The sequence below is a fragment of the Leucopleurus acutus genome (genome assembly GCF_964270905.1).
Source record: "Leucopleurus acutus genome assembly, chromosome: 11".
NCBI lineage: Eukaryota > Metazoa > Chordata > Mammalia > Artiodactyla > Delphinidae > Leucopleurus > Leucopleurus acutus.
In genome coordinates this window covers 88,380,354-88,400,909 of record NC_139152.1, presented here as the reverse complement: position 1 = coordinate 88,400,909, position 20,556 = coordinate 88,380,354, and the positions used below count along the sequence as shown (strand labels likewise).

Sequence of the window (20,556 nt, the reverse complement as noted above, 5' to 3'; positions counted from 1 at the left end):
GGTTTATTCCTAGGTATTTTATTCTTTTTGTTGCAATGATAAATGGGAGTGTTTCCTTAACTTCTCTCTCAGATTTTTCATCATTAGTGTATAGGAATGCAAGAGGTTTCTGGGCATTAATTTTGTATCCTGCAACTTTACCAAATTCATTGATTAGCAGTTTTCTGCTGGCATCTATAGTATTCTCTATGTATAGTATCATCTCATCTGCAAACAGTTACAGTTTTACTTCTTCTTTTCCAATTCGTACTCTTTTTACTTCTTTTTCTTCTCTGATTACCATGGCTGGGACTTCCAAAACTATGTTGAATAACAGTGGTGAGAGTGGTCATCCTTGTCTTTTTCCTGATCTTAGAGGAAATGCTTTCAGGTTTTCACCATTGAGAATGATGTTTGCTGTGGGTTTGTCATATATGGCCTTTATTATGTTGAAGTAGGTTCCCTCTATGCCCACTTTCAGGAGACTTTTTATCAAAAATGGGTGTTGAATTTTGTCAAAAGCTTTTTCTGCATCTATTCAGATGATCATATGGTTTTTATTCTTCAATTTGTTCATATGGTGTATCACATTGATTGATTTGTGTATATTGAAGAATCCTTGCATCCCTGGGATAAATCCCACTTGATCATGGTGTATGATCCTTTTAATGTGCTGTTACACTCTGTTTGCTAGTATTTTGTTGAGGATTTCTGCATCAATATTCATCAGTGATACTGGTCTGTAATTTTCTTTCTTTGTAGTATCTTTGTCTGGTTTTGGTATCAGGGTGATGGTGGCCTCATAGAATGAGTTTGGGAGTGTTCCTTCCTCTGCAATTGTTTGGAAGAGTTTGAGAAGAATAGGTGTTAGCTCTCCTCTAAATTTTTGATAGAATTCACCTGTGAAGCCATCTGGTCCTGGACTTTGTTGGAAGATTTTTAATCACAGTTTCAATTTCATTACATGTGATTGGTCTGTCCATATTTCCTATTTCTTTCTGGTTCAGTCTTGGAAGGTTATACCTTTCTAAGAATTTGTCCATTTCTTCCAGGCTGTCCATTTTACTGGCATAGAGTTGCTTGTAGTAGTCCCCTAGGATGCTTGGTATTTCTGCGGTGTCTGTTGTAACTTCTCCTTTTTCACTTCTAATTTTATTGATTTGAGTCCTCTCCCTCTTTTTCTTGATGAGTCTGGCTAATGGTTTATCAATTTTATCTTCTCAAAGAACTGGCTTTTACTTCTATAGATCTTTGCTACTGTTTTGTTTCTATTTCATTTATTGCTGCTCTGATCTTTATGATTTCCTTCCTTCTACTAACTTTGGGTTTTGTTTGTTCTTCTTCCTCTAGTTCCTTTACATGTAAGGTTAGATTGTTTATTGGAGATTTTTCTTGTTGCTTGAGGTAAGCGTCTATTGCTATATACTTCCCTGTTAGAACTGCTCTTGCTGCATACCATAGGTTTTGGATTGTCGTGTTTTCATTGTCCTTTGTCTCTAGGTATTTTCTGATTTCCTCTTTGATTTTTTCAGTGATCTCTTGGTTGTTTAGTAGCGTATTGTTTAGCCTCCATGTGTTTGTGTTTTTTACGTCTTTTTCACTGTAATTGATTTCTAATCTCATAGCATTGTGATCAGAAAAGATGCTTGATATGAGTCCAATTTTCTTAAATTTACTGAGGCTTGATTTGTGACCCAAGATATGATCTATCATGGAGAATGTTCCATGTGCACTTGAGAAGAAAGTGTAATCTGCTGTTTTTGGATGGAATGTCCTACAAATATCAATTAAGTCTAACTGGTCTATTGTGTCACTTAAAGTTGTGTTTCCTTATTAATTTTCTGTTTGGAAAATCGGTCCATTGGTGTAAGTGAGGTGTTAAAGTCCCCCACTATTATTGTGTTACTGTCGATCTCCTCTTTTATAGCTGTTAGCAGTTGCCTTATATATTGAGGTGCTCCTATGTTGGGAGCATATATATTTATAATTGTTATATCTTCTTCTTGGATTGATCCCTTGATCATTATGTAGTGTCCTTCCTTGTCTCTTGTAACATTCTTTATTTTAAAGTCTATTTTATCTGATATGAGTATTGCAACTCCAGCTTTCTTTTGATTTCCATTTGCACAGAATATCTTTTTCCATCCCCTCACTTTCAGTCTGCATGTGTCCCTAGGTCTGAAGTGGGTCTCTTGTAGACAGCATATATATGGGTCTTGTTTTTGTAACCATTCAGCAAGCCTGTGTCTTTTGGTTGGAGCATTTAATCCATTCACGTTTAAGGTAATTATCGATATGTATGTTCCTGTTACCATTTTCTTAATTGTTTTGGGTTTGTTTTTGTAGGTCCTTTTCTTCTCTTGTGTTTCCCACTTAGGGAAGTTCCTTTAGCGTTTGTTGTAGAGCTGGTTTGGTGGTGCTGAATTCTCTTAGCTTTTGCTTGTCTGTAAAGCTTTTGATTTCTCCATCGAATCTGACAGAGATCCTTGCTGGGTAGAGTAATCTTGGGTGTAATTTCTTCCCTTTCATCACTTTAAATATGTCATGCCACTCCCTTCTGGCTTGTAGAGTTTCTGCTGAGAAATCAGCTGTTAACCTTATAGGAGTTCCCTTGTATGTTGTCATTTTTCCCTTGTTGCTTTCAACAATTCTTCTTTGTCTTTAATGTTTGTCAATTTGATTACTGTGTGTTTTGGCGTGTTTCTCATTGGGTTTATCCTGCCTGGGACTCTCTGCACTTCCTGGACTTGGGTGGCTATTTCCTTGCTCATGTTAGGGAAGTTTTCGACTATAATCTCTCTCTTCAAATATTTTCTCAGGTCCTCTCTCTCTTCTCCTTCTGGGACCCCTTTAATGTGAATGTTGGTGCATTTAATGGTGTCCCAGAGGTCCCTTAGGCTGTCTTCATTTCTTTTCATTCTTTTTTCTTCATTCTGTTCCACAATAGTTAATTCCACCGTTCTGTCTTCCAGGTCTTTTATCTGTTCTTCTGCCTCAGCTATTCTACTATTGATTCCTTCTAGTGTATTTTCATTTCAGTTATTGTATTGTTCATCTCTGTTTGTTTGTTCTTTAATTCTTCTAGGTCTTTGTTAAACATTTCTTGCATCTTCTCCGTCTTGGCCTCCATTCTTTTTCCAAGGTCCTGGATCATCTTCACTATCATTATTCTGAATTCTTTTTCTGGAAGTTTGCCTATCTCCACTTCATTTAGTTGTTTTTCTGGGGTTTTATCTTGTTTCTTCATCTGGTACATAGCCCTCTGCCTTTTCATCTTGTCTTTCTGTGAATGTGGTTTTTGTTCCACAGGCTGTAGGAGTGTAGTTCTGCCTGCTTCTGCCCTCTGATGGATGAGGCTATCTAAGAGGCTTGCGCAGGTTTCCTGACGGGAGGGACTGGTGATGGTAGAGCTGGGTGTTGCTCTGGTGGGCAGAGCTCAGTAAAACTTTAATCTGCTTGTCTGCTGATGGGTGGGGCTAGGTTCCTTCCCTGTTGGTTGTTTGGCCTGATGCGACCCAACACTGGAGCCTACCCGGCTCTTTGGTGGGGTAATGGTGGACTGTGGGAGGGCTCACACCAAGGAGTACTTCCCAGAACTTCTGCTGCCAGTGTCCTTGTCCTCCTGGTGAGCCACAGCCACCCCCCACCTCTGCAGGAGACCCTCTAACACTAGCAGGTAGGTCTGGTTCAGTCTTCTATGGGGTTACTGCTCCTTCTCCAGGTCCTAATGCGCACACTACGTTGTGTGTGCCCTCCAAGAATGGAGTCTCTGTTTCCCCTGTCCTGTTGAAGTCCTGCAATCAAATCCCGCTAGCCTTCAAAATCTGATTCTCTAGGAATTCCTCCTCCCGTTGCCGGACCCCCAGGCTGGGAAGCCTGACGTGGGGCTCAGAACCTTCACTCCGGTGAGTGGACTTCTGTGGTATAAGTGTTCTCCAGTCTGTGAGTCACCCACCCAGCCGTTATGGGATTTGATTTTATTGTGATTGCGCTGCTCCTACCGTCTCATTGTGGCTTCTCCTTTGTCTTTGGATGTGTGGTATCTTTCTTGGTGAGTTCCAGTGTCTTCCTATCAATGACTGTTCAGCAGTTAGTTGTGATTCCCGTGCTCTCACAAGAGGGAGTGAGCGCACGTCCTTCTACTCCACCATCTTGAACCAATCTTCAGGGAGGTAAGTATTTTTAAAATAACACTGGCTCTTTTGGGTAAAAACAAAATAAAACAAAAAAAAGCTTTGTAGATGCCAATGTGTTGCATGAAAGAAATTATGCTGAAAAGCTGCAAGAAATTAAATCAGATCTGGTCCTCCCCTCTCCTTTCTTCTCTAGTGTATAGGCCATCCCCATCTTTCCCCTTCTCTCCAAATAAAACAAAATCACAACCACATCCACATGCAACTTTTTTTTGGCTAAGTGCTTATGCATAAGCTTACTGATTATGGACAAGAGGGCTCAAAATACTCTCAGGCAGATATTAGAATTGGACAGAATTAGGATGTCCTTTAATGGAGCCAAAAGGGTGGATCATACCAACAATTTACTTATTACCATAAGTATAGACAAAAGGAAATGAAATAGAACAAATAGATTGTAGAAACTATATAAGATGCTGATTAGTGGAAAGGAAGTCGACATCAAGGTCAGCTGTCTTTGTGAACTAACTCATTTTATCTCTATGTCCATGTTCTCCTGATTTCTCTAGGGAAAAAAGAAAAAGGCACTGTCTTACACAGACAACATATCAGAAAAACTGCTGCTAAGCCATTTTTTGACCCACTCATCTCCTAGAGTACCTTAACAGGCTCCTGACATGCCTACCAAGCATCTGGCTTGAGAAAATCTTAGATTAACAGAAAACAGACTTCACTACACAATCGCAATATATACAAAGAAATAGCTTCCTAAACAAAACATGAAAATTCAATAAACTTCCACAATGTTCACTGCAGCTCTATTTACAATAGCCAGGACATAGAAGCAACCTAAGTGTCCATCAACAGATGAATGGATAAAGAAGATGTGGCACACATATACAATGGAATATTACTCAGCCATAAAAAGAAATGAAATTGAGTTATTTGTAGGGAGGTGGATGGACCTAGAGTCTGTCATACAGAGTGAAGTAAGTCAAAAAGTGAAAAACAAGTACTGTGTGCTAACACATATATATGGAATCTAAAACAACATAAAAATGGTTCTGAAGAACCTAGGGGCAAGACAGGAATAAATATGCAGATGTAGAGAACAGACTTGAGGACATGGGGAGGGGGAAGGGTAAGCTGGGACGAAGTTAGAGAGTGGCATGGACTCATATATACTACCAAATGTAAAATAGATAGCAAATGGGAAGCAGGTGCATAGCACAGGGAGATCAGCTCGGTGCTTTGTGACCACCTAGAGGGGTGGGATAGGGAGGGTGGGAGGGAGACACAAGAGGGGAGAGATATGGGGATATATGTATATATATAGCTGATTCACTTTGTTATAAAGCAGAAACTAACATACCACTGTAAAGCAATTATACTGTAATAAAGATGTTAAAAAAATTCAATAAACCTTAAAAAGGAGCTTTAGAACTAAACATTGGATCTAAAAGCTAATATGCTCATTATAATAATAGTAACAGAAGTAGCAGTGGCTGCAGTGTTGTGGCAGTGGCAGTAGCAGCTCCTCCCCCATTTACTGAGAGCTTTACTCAGTGCCAGGGACAGATGGCTTTACTAATTTCTCATTTAATCATTATTACAACCCTCTGAGTTTGATGACAATGCATAACCATACACCACACTATCTAGGTTTACCTCTTTCATTACATTTTTCCTTAAAAAAAAAAAGCAAAAAACAAACTTAGATATTAACTTTAAAAAATGGAATGGGGCTTCCCTGGTGGCGCAGTGGTTGAGTCCGCCTGCCAATGCAGGGGACACGGGTTCGTGCCCCGGTCCGGGAAGATCCCACAGGCTGTGAAACGGCTATGCCCATGAGCCATGGCCGCTGAGCCTGCGCGTCTGGAGCCTGTGCTCCGCAACGGGAGAGGCCACAACAGTGAGAGGCCCGCGTACCGCAAAAAAAAAAAAAAAAAAAAAAAAAAAAAAAAAAATAGAATGAGATGTTACCTTGAAACATTCTGATTATTTTTAAAATGATGCCTTAAACACACACACACACACACACACACACACACAAACTCTTTTCAGAGTCACTACAAATGGGCAGAATTTAGTAGATATTACAATTCTAGTAAGGTTCTTAAAATAGCCCTTTGAGGTTGGTATAGTATTTTTTCTGCATTTAAATGGATTAGCTTAGAGTCATTACTGCTCAAATGATACTAATCACTTTAATTCTGATTTAAGGGACATGCAGGGCCAGTCCAGATAAACTGTCATGTCAGCAGCAACCTCAATCTCCCAGGAAAGCCTTTTAGCAATACATATAAATCTTGTCTATGGCTCTAGGGGTATTCCTTCTTATTTACAATGTAGCTAACAGATATTTTATCAGAGCAACTTATAGAAGTAAATTTAAAGAAAAATATCTTTTAAATTTATTTAAGAAAAATAAATATTTAAAGCAAATATCATCAGAAAGTAAAATAAAGAAATCTATACTTTAAAGAAATCTGAGTGTTAAAACCTCTTTACAGTTTTGCTCTCCTTTTACGAATACTGGGTACTGTTTTAAAATATTAAATTCACTCTTCAGAGAAAGCCTTAACAATGTTTTTGTGACTACTGTAACAATTCCCATCAAAACACTTTCTTCTCACATCCTTGTATGAATGCCATTTAACTTGTGATATGTAATTTCCAAAATAAATAAATAAATACATACATACATACATTTATACCTGGGCTTATAAACCCATTTTCTTGTAGTTTTAAGTTTGAATAGCTAGATTTCTAGTGTCTCTTGATTATAAAAAATTAGTCAGACAAAAATGCTTAATAAAATCTTTTTAGAGGATATGATTTATTGCAGTTAATCTGATTATTTTTAAAGACACAGCTTCAAGAAAATTAAAGGAAATTTTGATCTGTAGCTGCAGAAAGAAGTATACTTTTTAATTTTGAAGAAAACAATCTTTTGAAGACTTGCAGGGCAGAGTACATAAAGATAACCTACCAACAAACTCACTACAATATCAAATAATAAACTGCCAATCATAACTAAAATAATATGGGTATGACTGAAAAAAGAACAAGGGTATGTTTCACTTTACACTCTGGTTGTATTTCTATAGTTTTATTTAAGCCATCTTGTGGAAAACAGAATACTATAAATGCTCAAAAGGTAATTTCTACTAAGAACTCAGTTTTAAATTATTTGTAAAGCAGACTTAATGCCAAAGTTATTTGTTTGCAGATTTGAAATTTATTTGAATTGTTTAAAATGCCATTTGTGTTCTTATAGAATAAAGTGCCACGAGCAATCAATCTCATGTTAAAGTCAGAGGACTTGTTACTAGAAACCTGATACAAAATAGTAAGAGAACTAGAAAGATGCATTAATACTGCTTCAGCTGTTCTCAGAGAATGACAATTTAAAAAAAAGAATTTATTTATTTATTTGTTTATTTTTGGCTGCATCGGGTCTTCATTGCTACGCGTGGGCTTTCTCTAGTTGCTGCGAGCGTGTGCTACTCTTCGTTGCTGTGCACCGTCTTCTCGTTGCAGTGGCTTCTCTTGTTGTGGAGCACGGGCTCTGTGTGCAGGGGCTTCAGTAGTTGTGGCTCTCGGCTCTAGAGCACAGGCTCAGTAGTTGTGACACGTGGGCTCTAGAGCCCAGGCTCAGTAGTTGTGGCTCGTGGGCTCTAGAGTGCAGGCTCAGTAGTTGTGGTGCATGGGCTTAGTTGCTCTGTGGCATGTGGGATCTTCCCAGACCTGGGCTCGAACCCATGTGCCCTGCATTGGCAGGTGGATTCTTAACCACTGTGCCACCAGGGAAGCCCCGAGAATGATAACTTTTAACAGCATTCCATAATAGCTCTAATAGGCAAGTCACAAAAATTGAACTATTTTTTATATATTAATACTTGAGACTGTGGCCCAAATCTTATAATAAGTTTTAAAAATTTAATTCATGTTGCTTAAGATATACTTTTTGGTAAATACTCTTACAATGAAAATAGTGAGATTATTAGTTTAAGTGTAGTGATTAAAATCAGGGTTCAACCCGAAGCTCTTTCACTTATTAGGGTTGAACAATCTTGGAGAAACTGCTTGATTTTTCTATGACTCAGTTTCATCATGTATTGAAAGGGAAAAATAGTACCTACCTCATAAGGTTGGTGTGATGATTAAAAGAAGTTAATCTTTATAAAGCACTTAGCATAATGCCACACACAGTATTCAATAACTGTGTGCTATTATTATCATTCTGGGTTTTATTGTTGAATGCAACAAATGCCAAATTCTCTTCTCTTGTTGGGGCTTAATATAACAAAGTCAAAGGATGAAAATTTCTCATCAGGGCATAGTAATGATTTCTGACCTACCAGCTACCCAGTTTACTGTAATATTTTCACTTTCTTGTGTTTATAACAGTTAAAATTAGATGCATAAAAACAATAAAAACTTATTATGTCTTTCACTGAAATATCAGTAGAGGTTACCTACCTGTGTAGCTCTTCTGTTTTGTCTTCAGTTGGACCTACGATTAGTAAACAATGGCGAAGAACAGCTGCCATGACACGAAACTGATGAGAATCACCCTATGGCAAATAAAAGAGAGGTGAGGAAAAATTGGGGATTGAATGAATGCCTTAATGAAGAAGTCCGGTACATTACTACAACCCTGGGAGTCATCCTATGGCCCATCTAACACCCAAAACAGTTATTCTTATGCCATACATAATAGAAGTCAGGATATTCTAGGAAGAATTCCCAAGTATTAACAAAGTATTAACTAAGTGAATTGTCATCATCTCATATGAACAGCTACAGCCACTGCCAGAAATGGCTGAAACCATAAGTTATTGATCTATCCTTCCCCTTATGACATGTCAGGCAAAGAGAAATATGATCAGCATCCATATATTATTACCTACTCTGTTCTACCTGTCCATAAGATTTAATTCAACGAGGGATCTTTTCCATTTCCAGAAAGTCTAGATTCTTTTGTTGGATAGTATACTGTTCCAGTTTACGAGTCATTATAAAAATTCAAACAGATATAATACTATCAGTATTTTAGAAGCGGGTTGTACATCCTTAATAAAAATGTCTTATCTCTTAACTTTCAAAAACAATGCATTATAATCTATCAACTTCATTTTAATGAATCTTCTTAATCTCCTAGTTCCTCCAAATCTTATTCCTAGTTTCTCCAAAGCGACCAGCAAGTGATGAAAAATAAGCACTCTTGAGCTTAATCTCCTATTTTCCCAATGTTTACTCATTGGTAATGGTATTAGACACACATAGAGTCAGAGGGAAGGCAAATAATAGGAAATAAGCTGAGCTCTGAATAATCACTTGGTTTACCTCCTAATTTATCATGAGATCTTGGGCCACTACAATTTTTTTAATCATCTGAATCAAGGTTGTACCTTTCTTCTTCCAAATTTTTAGTAATTAAGAAGACATGAAATTAGTGATAATTATCTATTGTAATCAGATCCTAGATATGTTATATTTCAGGAAGGTTCCAATTACTTCAAAAGCTATTAAAATTTTTAAAGCTCTGTATATACATAATTGATTTCAAGTCTGTATAAAGTGAAATATATTCACATATTATACATATATAGCCTATATTTATATATATAACTCAGCCCTTCTAGGAAGATGTCTTTTATAAAATCTAACAAACAATAGCACAGTTTCATTACTCATAATGTGGATAACAATATTTTAAAATAACACCATCATGTGTAGATTTGGAAGAGATGAAGGTCTCAGTGGCATAACAGAAAAAGCACTTTACTTAGAGTCAAGAGTCTAGGTTGTGACCTTAGGCAAGTCATATGGCTTCTCTAAGCCAAAGTTTCCCCATATGCATCTCCACAAACATGAGATTGTTAAGGTTGTAAAAGGATTAAAGAAGATGATACACATGAAAATGCTTAGTACTTTCAGTGAAATATTTGAGGGTGAGGGGAAGGATGAGGCAGGAAGGAAACAAAAGGTAAGACTGATAGAGCTGAAATGAGTGATAACGAAATTATTGCGTGTTGGGGAGGGGAACCGGTGGAATGCTAGAGACACTAAGGGTTTGGAACGAACACTGTTCCACTTGCCATCTATCTTCAAATGCCTGAATCAAAATTCTCTAATATGCAAATATACTTTTACATATCCCACATTATATGAACCACACTGAAATGCATGTGAAACTCACCCATTACTTAACTCTTAAAAAGTTCGTATTTTCCTTGGTTTTGATAATTAACTAGGAATGCACTTCCTTTTAAACTAGATTTTCCTTTATTTTAAATATCACAATCATTTTCCTCTCATGCTGATGTTGACAAGCCCCTTGCAAAACTCCATTTTGGTCCTTCCACTATTTGCAACTGTAAGTGAAAATCCTACTTCCTTCCATCCCCTTTCCTCCTGTCCCAATTTTCATGACACCAATTCCCCAGTTGTACCCTGTAGGTCTGCCTGTCCTCTTTTACTGTCCACTAAATTCTATTTCTTTACTCAAAACAACTACTGAAGTCCCGGGATTGTGTGCCTCTACTTTTAGTATCAATGACTCCTTTTCATCCTCCAGGTCTCAGAGAAGCCCCTTCTTTGACCACCTTATTTAGGTAGATTCCTTTTTTCATTATCTCTATCATTGTATCTTGCTATGATTTCTTTCAGGAAATCATAATCTGTAATTCCACATTTGTTTACATACTTACATATGCATTGTTTTCTCCATTCATCTAGTACCTTCACAAGTTTTAGAGGGCATGTGTTTAACAAAGTGTTCAATAATTTTTAATGTAAATGAAAAGTAAAACAAACAAAAAAGTGCTCAAATCATAAGTGTACAGCTAGATAAATTTTCACAAAATGAGCACGCCCATACAACCAGCATGAAAACAAAGCAACACCAAGATTGAGAACCCCAGAATTGCCCTCATGACCCCTTCAAATGACAGATCTGCTCTTCAATTGTAATTCTAACATTTAACATCATGGGTTAGTGATTTTTGTTGTCACAAATTTTAAGTGAATGGAATCATAAAATATAGACCCTTCTGTATCTGGTTGTGAGATTCATCCATGTTGCTGTGTACAGGTGCAGTTTGTTCATTTTCACTGCTCGAGAGTGGTGCTATTCAAAGTGCAGTTTGTGGACCACTACTGGTCCACACCCTGTTTGCCACTGATCTGCAAAGTCATGAGTACAGAAGGTACACCTGAACATTTAGAAACTTTTCAAGCAGTCTGACATTGTGTGTAATATTGTATTATACAAGAGTTCCATTCTGACAGCTAAGGAAAGAAATCTGGTCCCTCACACTTAGGTTAGGAAAGCACTGCTGGCCACATAGCACAGGGAGATCAGCTCGGTGCTTTGTGTCCACCTAGAGGGATGGGATAGGGAGGGTGGGAGGGAGACACAAAAGGGAGGAGATATGGGGATGTATGTATATGTATAGCTGATTCACTTTGTTATAAAGCAGAAACTAACACACTATTGTAAAGCAATTATACTCCAATAAAGATGTTAAAAAAAAAAAAAGCAAGCACTGCTGAATACAGTGAGTATATTACAATTCACTTATCCATTCTACTCTTGATGGACACTTGGACTATACTGAAGAGTGCTGCTATGAACATACTTTCTTATATGTCATTTGGTATGCTGGGTCGTAGGGCATATACATATGACAGACTTTAGAAGGTACTGCCAAACAGTGTTTCAAAGTGTTTATACCAGCTTACACTCCCACCAGTTGCTCTACAGCTGCACCAACACTTGGTATTGTCAGCCTTTTAAATTTGTCATTCTCATGGATGTGCAGAGATTTTATTATGCATTTTCCTGATGACTGATAAAGTTGAACACCTTTTCTTATGTCTACTGGTCATTTGGATAGCTCTTTTATGAAGTGCCTGTTCAAGCCTTTTGCATATTTTTCTATAGGGTTAATTGACATTATTTGTAGGACTTGAATATATTCTAGTAGAGTCCTTTATTGCATATATGTGTTGAAAATATCATCTCCCATGTGGTGGCCTGTTTTTTACTTTCTTCTCTTGATGAACTAATTTTAATTTTAAGACCAATTTGTCAATTTTCCCTTTATGGTTTGATCTTTATTTTGTCCTGTTTTAAAAATCTTTGCCTATTTAAGAAATTTTTGACTTGTTTAAAATAAAGTCATGGGGCTTCCCTGGTGGCGCAGTCGTTGAGAGTCTGCCTGCCAATGCAGGGGACACGGGTTCGTGCCCCAGTCCGGGAAGATACCACATTGCGGTGAAGCGGCTGGGCCTGTGAGGCATGGCCGCTGGGTCTGCGCGTCTGGAACCTGTGCTCCTCAACAGGAGAGGCCACAACAGTGAGAGGCCCACATACCGAAAAAAAAAAAAGTCATGAAGATAATATTCTGTTTCTTTCCAAAAGCTTTATCATTTTACCTTTTACATTTAAGTCTCTTATCCATCTCAAATTAATTTTTCTGTATGGTAATAAGGTAGGGATTTAAATTCATTTTTAACTGATTAAAAAGCCCACCTTTTCCCCACTGCAATTCAGTGTTTCCTGTATCATAAGTCAGTTGACTGTATATGTGTAGGTTTATTTCTAGATTCTTTATTCTATTAGTCTGCCTCAATAAATATTTGTTGAATGAGAGCTATCATTTAAAATGTCTTACTTAACAAAGGTCAGAGTGTACACTATTTCCTACTATTGGTTGTTCTGCTGGGTGACTTTACATAAACAATTTGAACTCTTTGCTCTTTAGTGTCCTCATTTGTCAAATGAGATTAATGCTCCTCCTATCTTATACAGATGCTTGAAAGAGTAAATATAATTGCTCTTTTTAAAACAATATACACAGTTTATACAACCGTCATTTACTTCTTCATGAGCTAAGTTGTTTTTTTTTTTTTTGCGGTACGCGGGCCTCTCACTGTTGTGGCCTCTCCCATTGCGGAGCACAGGCTCTGGACGCACAGGCTCAGCGGCCATGGCTCACGGGCCTAGCCGCTCTGCGGCATGTGGGATCTTCCCAGACCGGGACACGAACCCGTGTCCCCTGCATCGGCAGGCGGAGTCAACCACTGCGCCACCAGGGAAGCCCATGAGCTTAGTTTTGATATCTTTAGGGCATCAACAGTCTCTCCTCTGTAATCCTACTATCTCCAAAGGTTGAGAAGGCAAAAAAATCCCTAAGACAGAGGAGGAAGAAAAAGAAAGCAAGCAGGCTTGTTGTGACAGTAGAAATCAAAATGAGAGAACACTAAAAGAGAGATAAAAACTCATGAAACTCTTTGGGATCTTTGTTGGGGGGGAGGGAATCTTTTTATACAGGCTTTGTTTCTTATTCATAGAGTCCACTACTGTACTATTGCTTTCTTCTCCTGTGCAACCTGTGGAAGATTTTCACGTTTGTTTGGTAAAGGTATCAATATCCTCATACCTTTTTCATTCAACACTTCAACCAATCTAATCAATGCCTGAGAAAAAAGTCTGAAAGGAGAATACCTCACACCAATGAGTCCTAAACTGGTTTTGTTATCCCAGGGTAGTTCTCATTACTTCAAGAAGGTTTAGGAAACTTGTCCTATGAAAATTCAATTTCAATTCTACACAAAGCGAAACACAAATACACACTCAACCACAAACGTACACATGCACTCTTACTTGGAAATATAGCTATACATCAGGTAGTATTTCACCCTATGTCTTACCCTTGCCATTTTGCAGTTATTTGTCCTACTAAATTGCGTATGTTCCTTACAGGCAAAGATTAAGTGTTCCACCTCCACATCTTTTACATTTAACATGGTGCCGGGCATAAAGTAATAAATGCTTTTTGAATTAACTTACAAAAGGAAATATAAATGTTATAAAATAGTGTGCTGTATCTCCAAAAAGGCTAGAATCTGCTCTCTAGACAACGTTATTAAATGTTTTAGGTTTCTAGAAAAATTAGTAGTTTTGAAAATTTAAAAGGTATCATAAACTTTCCCTCCTCCCTGTCACTTTGGCTATTTCTCTTATATACTTCCACTATACAGATAGCAAACTGTATCACATTTTATTTCTCATAAAACAAATATTCATTGAACACCTACTCTGTGCTAGGTATGTTGCTTAGCAGAAAGACTATGCCAGTGAGGTCAGACATACCCCCAAAGATCAAGAATATATGGCATTTGTAGCATCTGTGCACTTCTGAGTTGATTCTTTTTTATTTTCAAACATATAGAAAATATAGAGAAGAATAGTAAATAATGTGACAAACAGTTATATATCCATCTGTTTACATGTCTGTTTTTCCTATGAGACTGTTAGTTCTCTGAGGGCAGAGATGCTTTATATTGCATCTTGTGTGCCTAATACAGAACTTTGCACATATTGGGCACTCAATAATAAATGTTTGTTGAAAAAATGACTCAGTTAAAAAACATGGTACAGCGTGAAGCTTTATTTTTAATTAAATAATGTCAAGTCCTTTTTTCACACTTCCTTCAAAGTCTCTAACATCATTATGGGGCTAATCTCTTCTGTTACAATGTGACATTCCCAATTAACTCCTATAGATACTCACTGTCTTATCTCACTCAGATAGCATCCTTTGACTACTCAGATACTTGTACTACTTCTCTGTTTGCACTTGGCTGTCTGGCTCTAACATGTGTGTTGGTCCTTGTATTTTCTCATTACATTGCATTGATACCTAGGAAGCACTGCAGAAGGGAATGTGTGCTAAGTAAGGGATCTCTAGAATAACATGCTTTCCTCCATGAACAGGGAGATTTAGCAAAGTGCTGAAGCAAGAAGACGACAAGACCATTACCATTAACTTTTCTAGAACTGATTTGGGGTCCTATAAAAGGAATAATTTGACTTTTTTAAACATACTACCTTCAGGAAAGGGAGAGAAAGACGGAGGAAGGCAGGGAGACAGACTGACACCACATATGGAAATAAGGCCAGCTACATTTCCTAATGAATGGAAAGGAATCTCTGAATTAATATGCTTGATGGCATTGGCTTCCAGGCAGGAATTTAACATTGAGGGATGAACCTAAAATGAACAAATCACACTAATTTGCTAAACCTCAAAAAAACCCTAATTTTCTGTTTTTTTGTAAATTGTAAATGAACAGTCATAAAAATACCTACTGAAACAGTTAAAACCAAAACCAAACATCTGCATTTTCTGTGACAACTGAGTTGTAAAGTAGGTAAAGATTTTAAAAAGTGAAATGCCAGGGGTTTGAGAGGTGTAAACTAGCACTATTCTTCTGAAGGTCAGTTTGGTAATACATATAAATTTAAATACATATGATATACACAAAAAACCCTAAAGTTCTGAAAAACCCTTTGGCCCATGAATTTCAGGAATTTATCTACAAAGATTTTACAACAAGAAAATTCACCGTGTATTACTATGTAAAACAGCAAACAACTGCAAACAATACAAATCTTTACACATAGGGGATTTGTTAAAGGTTGATAGATCCTTATGAAGGAATACTCTTAAGTATTTTTATACATATACTTATGAGTATTCTTTCATAAAGATTTATTATCTTTATGAGAAGAAAGTGGTTGTTAAAAATTTTTTTTTGGTTGCAGAACTCTTTTTATACCCCAAATGAAATCCAGTTATGACCTAAATTTAAAGAAAAACAATAGCAACAGCAACAATCAAAGGTGCTGGGTTTTTTTGGCCACGCTGTGCAGCCTGTGGGGCATGTGACATCTTAGTTCTCCTACCAGTGATCGAACCCCTACCCCCCTGGAGTGGGAGCGCAGAGTTTTAACCACTGGACAGCCAGGGAAGTCCCCAAAGGCGCTCTTTTTAAAGAAAGGGTGGGGAACTTGAAACACTGTCCACTCATCCCCAGAGGTTACTCCTAGGAACATTATGGCTTCAAGGAACACACTGTGTAATCCACTACTCTTCAAGAACATTTATTGTGGGAAAAAGAGCAAGATGATAAAATGCATTTTTTGTAAAAAAAAAATATATATATATTATCTTTGAATGGTAGGTTTATAGGTAATTTGTATTTTCTTATTGCTCGTATGCTTTTTTCCCTTAGATCTGCAGTATTATTTAGCATGTATTATTTTCATAAGGAAAATATTATTTTTAAATCTATATTTTAAAGTTGGATTCTTCTGTACAGTAAGCTTTCCATATCCCTTTATTTCAGCTGGTATTTTAAGGTATTAACAATTCTTTAGATGCTTGCTCAACTAGAGAAAGATGTCTTTTATCCGACAATCAAGGAGATATTAAAATTCAGGTAAATGGACCCATACTGGCAAGTTTCTCTACATCCTTACTACAGATTTCCCTTATGCTAAGTTATGTATACCTCAGTAAAAAGTACTCTATGTTCTGATTTCTGTGTCTTTTCACATGCTGTTCAATTTCTGTGAAATGTTTCATACTCCCATTCAAATAGCCAAATCATTCTCAGTCTTCAGATCTCAGGAGAGACTTTCAGGGGTCTTCTCTAACTATACTAAGTATTCTCCATCACTGTACTGTTTCTCTCCTAGTACTTAACACAATTTAAATTATATATTTGTTTACTTATTACCTATATCACCAATAAAACTGAAGTCTGCAGAGACTATGTGTATTATTTGCCAATATATTACACAACGCCTAGCATAATACCTGGCAATTGTTCATAAATATTTGTTGACTGATTTACTAAATGCTTGCTAAAATTTGAATTTAGAGACTTATGGAGACTCAAGTGGTTTAAAATAAGCTTTCCCACACTCTTGCCTAAGTGGGTTGGCAAGGTCCTGTTTTCAATACTGTTCACAATTTCTGATAACTTCAATAATAGCCCAGAGTCATATTAACTAGGCACATTTTATAATGCTTGTATAAAGTGATCCATGACTCACGAGAGTTCTGTTGAGATGCCTGCTTCACGACTACTGATCCTTTATCATGTATCTTTTGGAAAATAAACATTCTATAATACAGAATAAGTATTTGCCACTTCAACATTTTCTAAAGCTTCTTCCAGCCCTGCTATAAATTATAATTGAAGCACACTAATTAGGGCTAATCTCAATATACTGATATTTATTACATATCATTCCATACATATGCTGATGTGTGGCCACTGAACTATAAACCCTTTCTGTCAGGAATCTGAAGAGCATAAGCTACTATTTGGGGCACAATTTAAATAACAGGGGCTCCAACAATGGCAAACCAACAGTCTCAGAAGAGCTCTTGCAACTAAATGGAGAACTTAAAAACACCAAAACAAACAGTGTAAGAAAAATAACCATAGAAGGTACCAAATAAGCATAGAGACATAACATTTTAAATACTTCCAAATATTTGGTTTCAAAGCATAAATGGAGCATGTGGGCTTTCCACATCTTTTTCTGCCAAGTCCCAGGAAAAACTGACCATACTACAGTCATCTAAAACAGCTGTTAGGACTGATCTTCAAATATTTGGTTTCAAAATATAGACCTATTTGCACTTTAAAACCCAGATGCCTGCATACTCCTACTATAGCACTGCACTGAGATAATCCTTTCAAAGTAGGCTGCTGGCAAAAACAGATCTTTATTCATGGTAAGAACTGCTTCAAATGGACACAGCAAAATGTTAGCCTAAGTCCTAAAGTCAATTGTCAGAAAAGATAATTTGCTCTGGCACCAAAATACTTTTCTTTTCTTTCTTTTTTAAGGCAGAGACTAAATTTTATGAGTTATTTAAGGTTAAAGAGAGCGGGTAAATGTGAAATGTTAAGATTCTAGAAGCAAGGGAAAAAGTTTATGTCCAGTTTACTTAAAATTATTGACTTCCTTAAACAAAGCTTCTTGTTTAGCATATTGTTCTTGTGGGTACTCAAATTTAAACTATCAAATCTGCCTCACTTTGGGTTGCTAGAAGGTCCAAGCCACAGAGAAGGATCTTAGTCTAGCAATAAGTCAAGTGGTTTAAAATAAACTTTCCCATATTCTGGTATAATTATACTTGTTTTCTAGGATTCTGTTATAAGCATGGCTATCTAGTTGTCCTACACTTCTGATAGTTATCTAACACTACAGAGTAACGGGTTAGGAGACTAGGATGATAGGTGATAAACAGTGTCTTTTACTCTACTGAGCAGACATCAATTCTGATTGATCAATTTCAACTTGCCTGAATATCTTTGTTTCTTTAAGACTGCAGGCAATGAAAATGCCTATACCTTTATGAATCACATTGTTTTGTTTCCCTTTAAATCCATCATTTAAACCTTGTTCCTGAAAGAGGCACTTAAAAAAAAAAAAGACACATGATAGTACAACTCAGAAAAGGAACTGTATTTGGCATCTTACAAAACAGTAGTCAATCTTCACCCTATTCTTCTGATAAGTGTTACACAAATGGGAAGAATAAGAGTTATAATGGTTAAGAAATGTATCTTGAGTCATTTAACTGATTAATGAGGGAACTGGAAACTTTTTCCATTTCCCTACTTAGCATTCATCTCTGGCAGGCAGCTCTAAGGACACCCCAAACCAATGAAATTCCAAGTAGATAAGAATATTCTTCTCAACCTTACCTCTTTATGCACCTTCCAACTGTCTACCGTCACATTGAAGAGAGCTTTGAGGGCCTCAATGGCACAGTCTGTCTCCTGAGGTGAGAGAGGAGGTCCATTACGGTCTATGGCCGATTCATATTCATCGGTCCACTTGATGCTAAAGGCACTTTCCAAGATCTGGGTTAGCAGCGGTAGTCCTTGGAGCTCATAGCGCAATTGTGACCTGATGTCGGTGTGCAAAAGTGACAGGACGAAGAGCAAGCGCAAGTCAAAGCACTTAATGTCATTGATAAACTTTCGGTCCTTGCACTTTCTCAGGAGGTTACAGAGCTTTGCAGCAAGGTTAAGTTCCAGGCTGAGCTGCTGTGCCATCTGACTGTTGAACACTATGTTACAAAGACATTTTAATGACTCCACAATAACTGGGAACTCTGACACCTTCTCCAAAGAATCATCCGACTCATTTAGCTTGGCTAGTCGCAGCAGTATCTGCATATTTTCCTTAGTTGTTACAGGAACTAAAACCTTTTTGTCTCTGGAGAGAATGCGGAGAACTTCAAGGCAGGACACTTGACATGTTGTTGGGATGTCCTTTAAAAGGACTTTAAATATGCCTTCACAGAGTTTCTGGAAAACAAGAATGAGTATGAAAAAATCATTATTTGGCTTAAGTGATTTAAAACAGAATGTTTCTCTATCAATGTATTTAACTGCAGTTCAAGATCTGGCTAGAAAAGGTTTTTACTTTTTTAAAGTCACAGGATGTTAGAACTGAAAGAGACCTTATATTTGGTGTACTTCTTTTACTTTACAGATATGGAAACTGAGGGCCAGAAAGGTTAAGTTACTTGTATGGGGCCAGAGTGAATTAGTGGGGCTGCAAAAGACAGAGTATAGGTTTCCTAATTTCCAGCCCAATATTCTTTCTATAAAATCACTTATTCTCTTTTAAACTGACTAGTTTCAAATGTCTTATATGGCTTTGTTCTCAATGAATTTTTAACATCAGACTACACATACTATCAGGATAGAAGGTAATCATCTGAATCATAGCTGTTTCCTTCCTGGAAATAAAGATTAGTGCCTTGAGAATTGGTTCACAATTGACTACAAGTGTAGGCTCTCATAAAAAGACTTAAAGAAGTCTGCATTTCTGCCCAGTTTCAGCTGTGCTATTTCTTCTGAGTAGTACTACTGCAGTAGTCCCATGTTTTATAAACCTTAGAACTCTCTTTAGCTAACGTGTAATAACATTTAATCATCAAATGACCCCAGAGATCTTTTGCTGACAACACTGATAAAAATTATTCCAAGTGTTGGGTTCCAAAGAGGGCTCAGCTAGCATATATGATGCCTTTGAGTCAACTGCAAAAAGGTGCCCCTCTCCAGGCTAACTGCAAAAAATGTTCCTACTGGGTGGACAAATTACAAAACAGCCCTCTTCTTCTGGGCAGCCCTGTGCCAGGACACATGGCTTGGGAAGCTCAGAGTGTGGGCAGGATCTTAAGCTTCCCTTTGTTCTCTTGGTGTAGGGCACAGATTACACAAATACATGCAGTAGTCCTGGTTCCAAATTTTGCTACCACTATCTCAGAAACAACTCTTTATTTGGACCCAAAGTGTGCTCTATCTTGAATTTTTTGAAAAATAGTTATTTCTGTCATTGCCAAATTTAAGAACCATTGATAATTCTCTCAAAATTCAATGTCCAGCTTTCTTCTCCATAAACTGCAGATCTGGGTCTCTGAAGCTCAAACCTTATATGTGCAGCAAGCAGATATAACCATTCCACTGCTGACCATTTCTATACCCGTTACATTTTATAAAAATAACAGCAACAACAACTATGACCAATACAAGGTTTTACAAAGTT

The 20,556-nt window shown here is 37.2% G+C and overlaps 1 protein-coding gene across 4 annotated transcripts in view; it reads right to left on the bottom strand.

Annotated features, from left to right (window-relative positions):
* RIC8B (RIC8 guanine nucleotide exchange factor B) overlaps nt 1-20,556 on the bottom strand; it is a 118,002-nt gene that overhangs the window by 56,626 nt on the left and 40,820 nt on the right. For all 4 annotated transcript variants that reach the window (XR_014326619.1, XM_082850842.1, XM_082850844.1 and 1 more), the window contains exons 3-4: nt 18,702-19,310; nt 8,598-8,692 (exon numbers count right to left, since the gene is read on the bottom strand). Coding sequence is in view for 3 of the 4 variants with exons in the window: in XM_082850842.1 (XP_082706968.1) it covers nt 8,598-8,692; nt 18,702-19,310 (704 nt within the window). In the remaining variant the exon portion in view is untranslated. The remainder of the gene's footprint in view (nt 1-8,597; nt 8,693-18,701; nt 19,311-20,556) is intronic.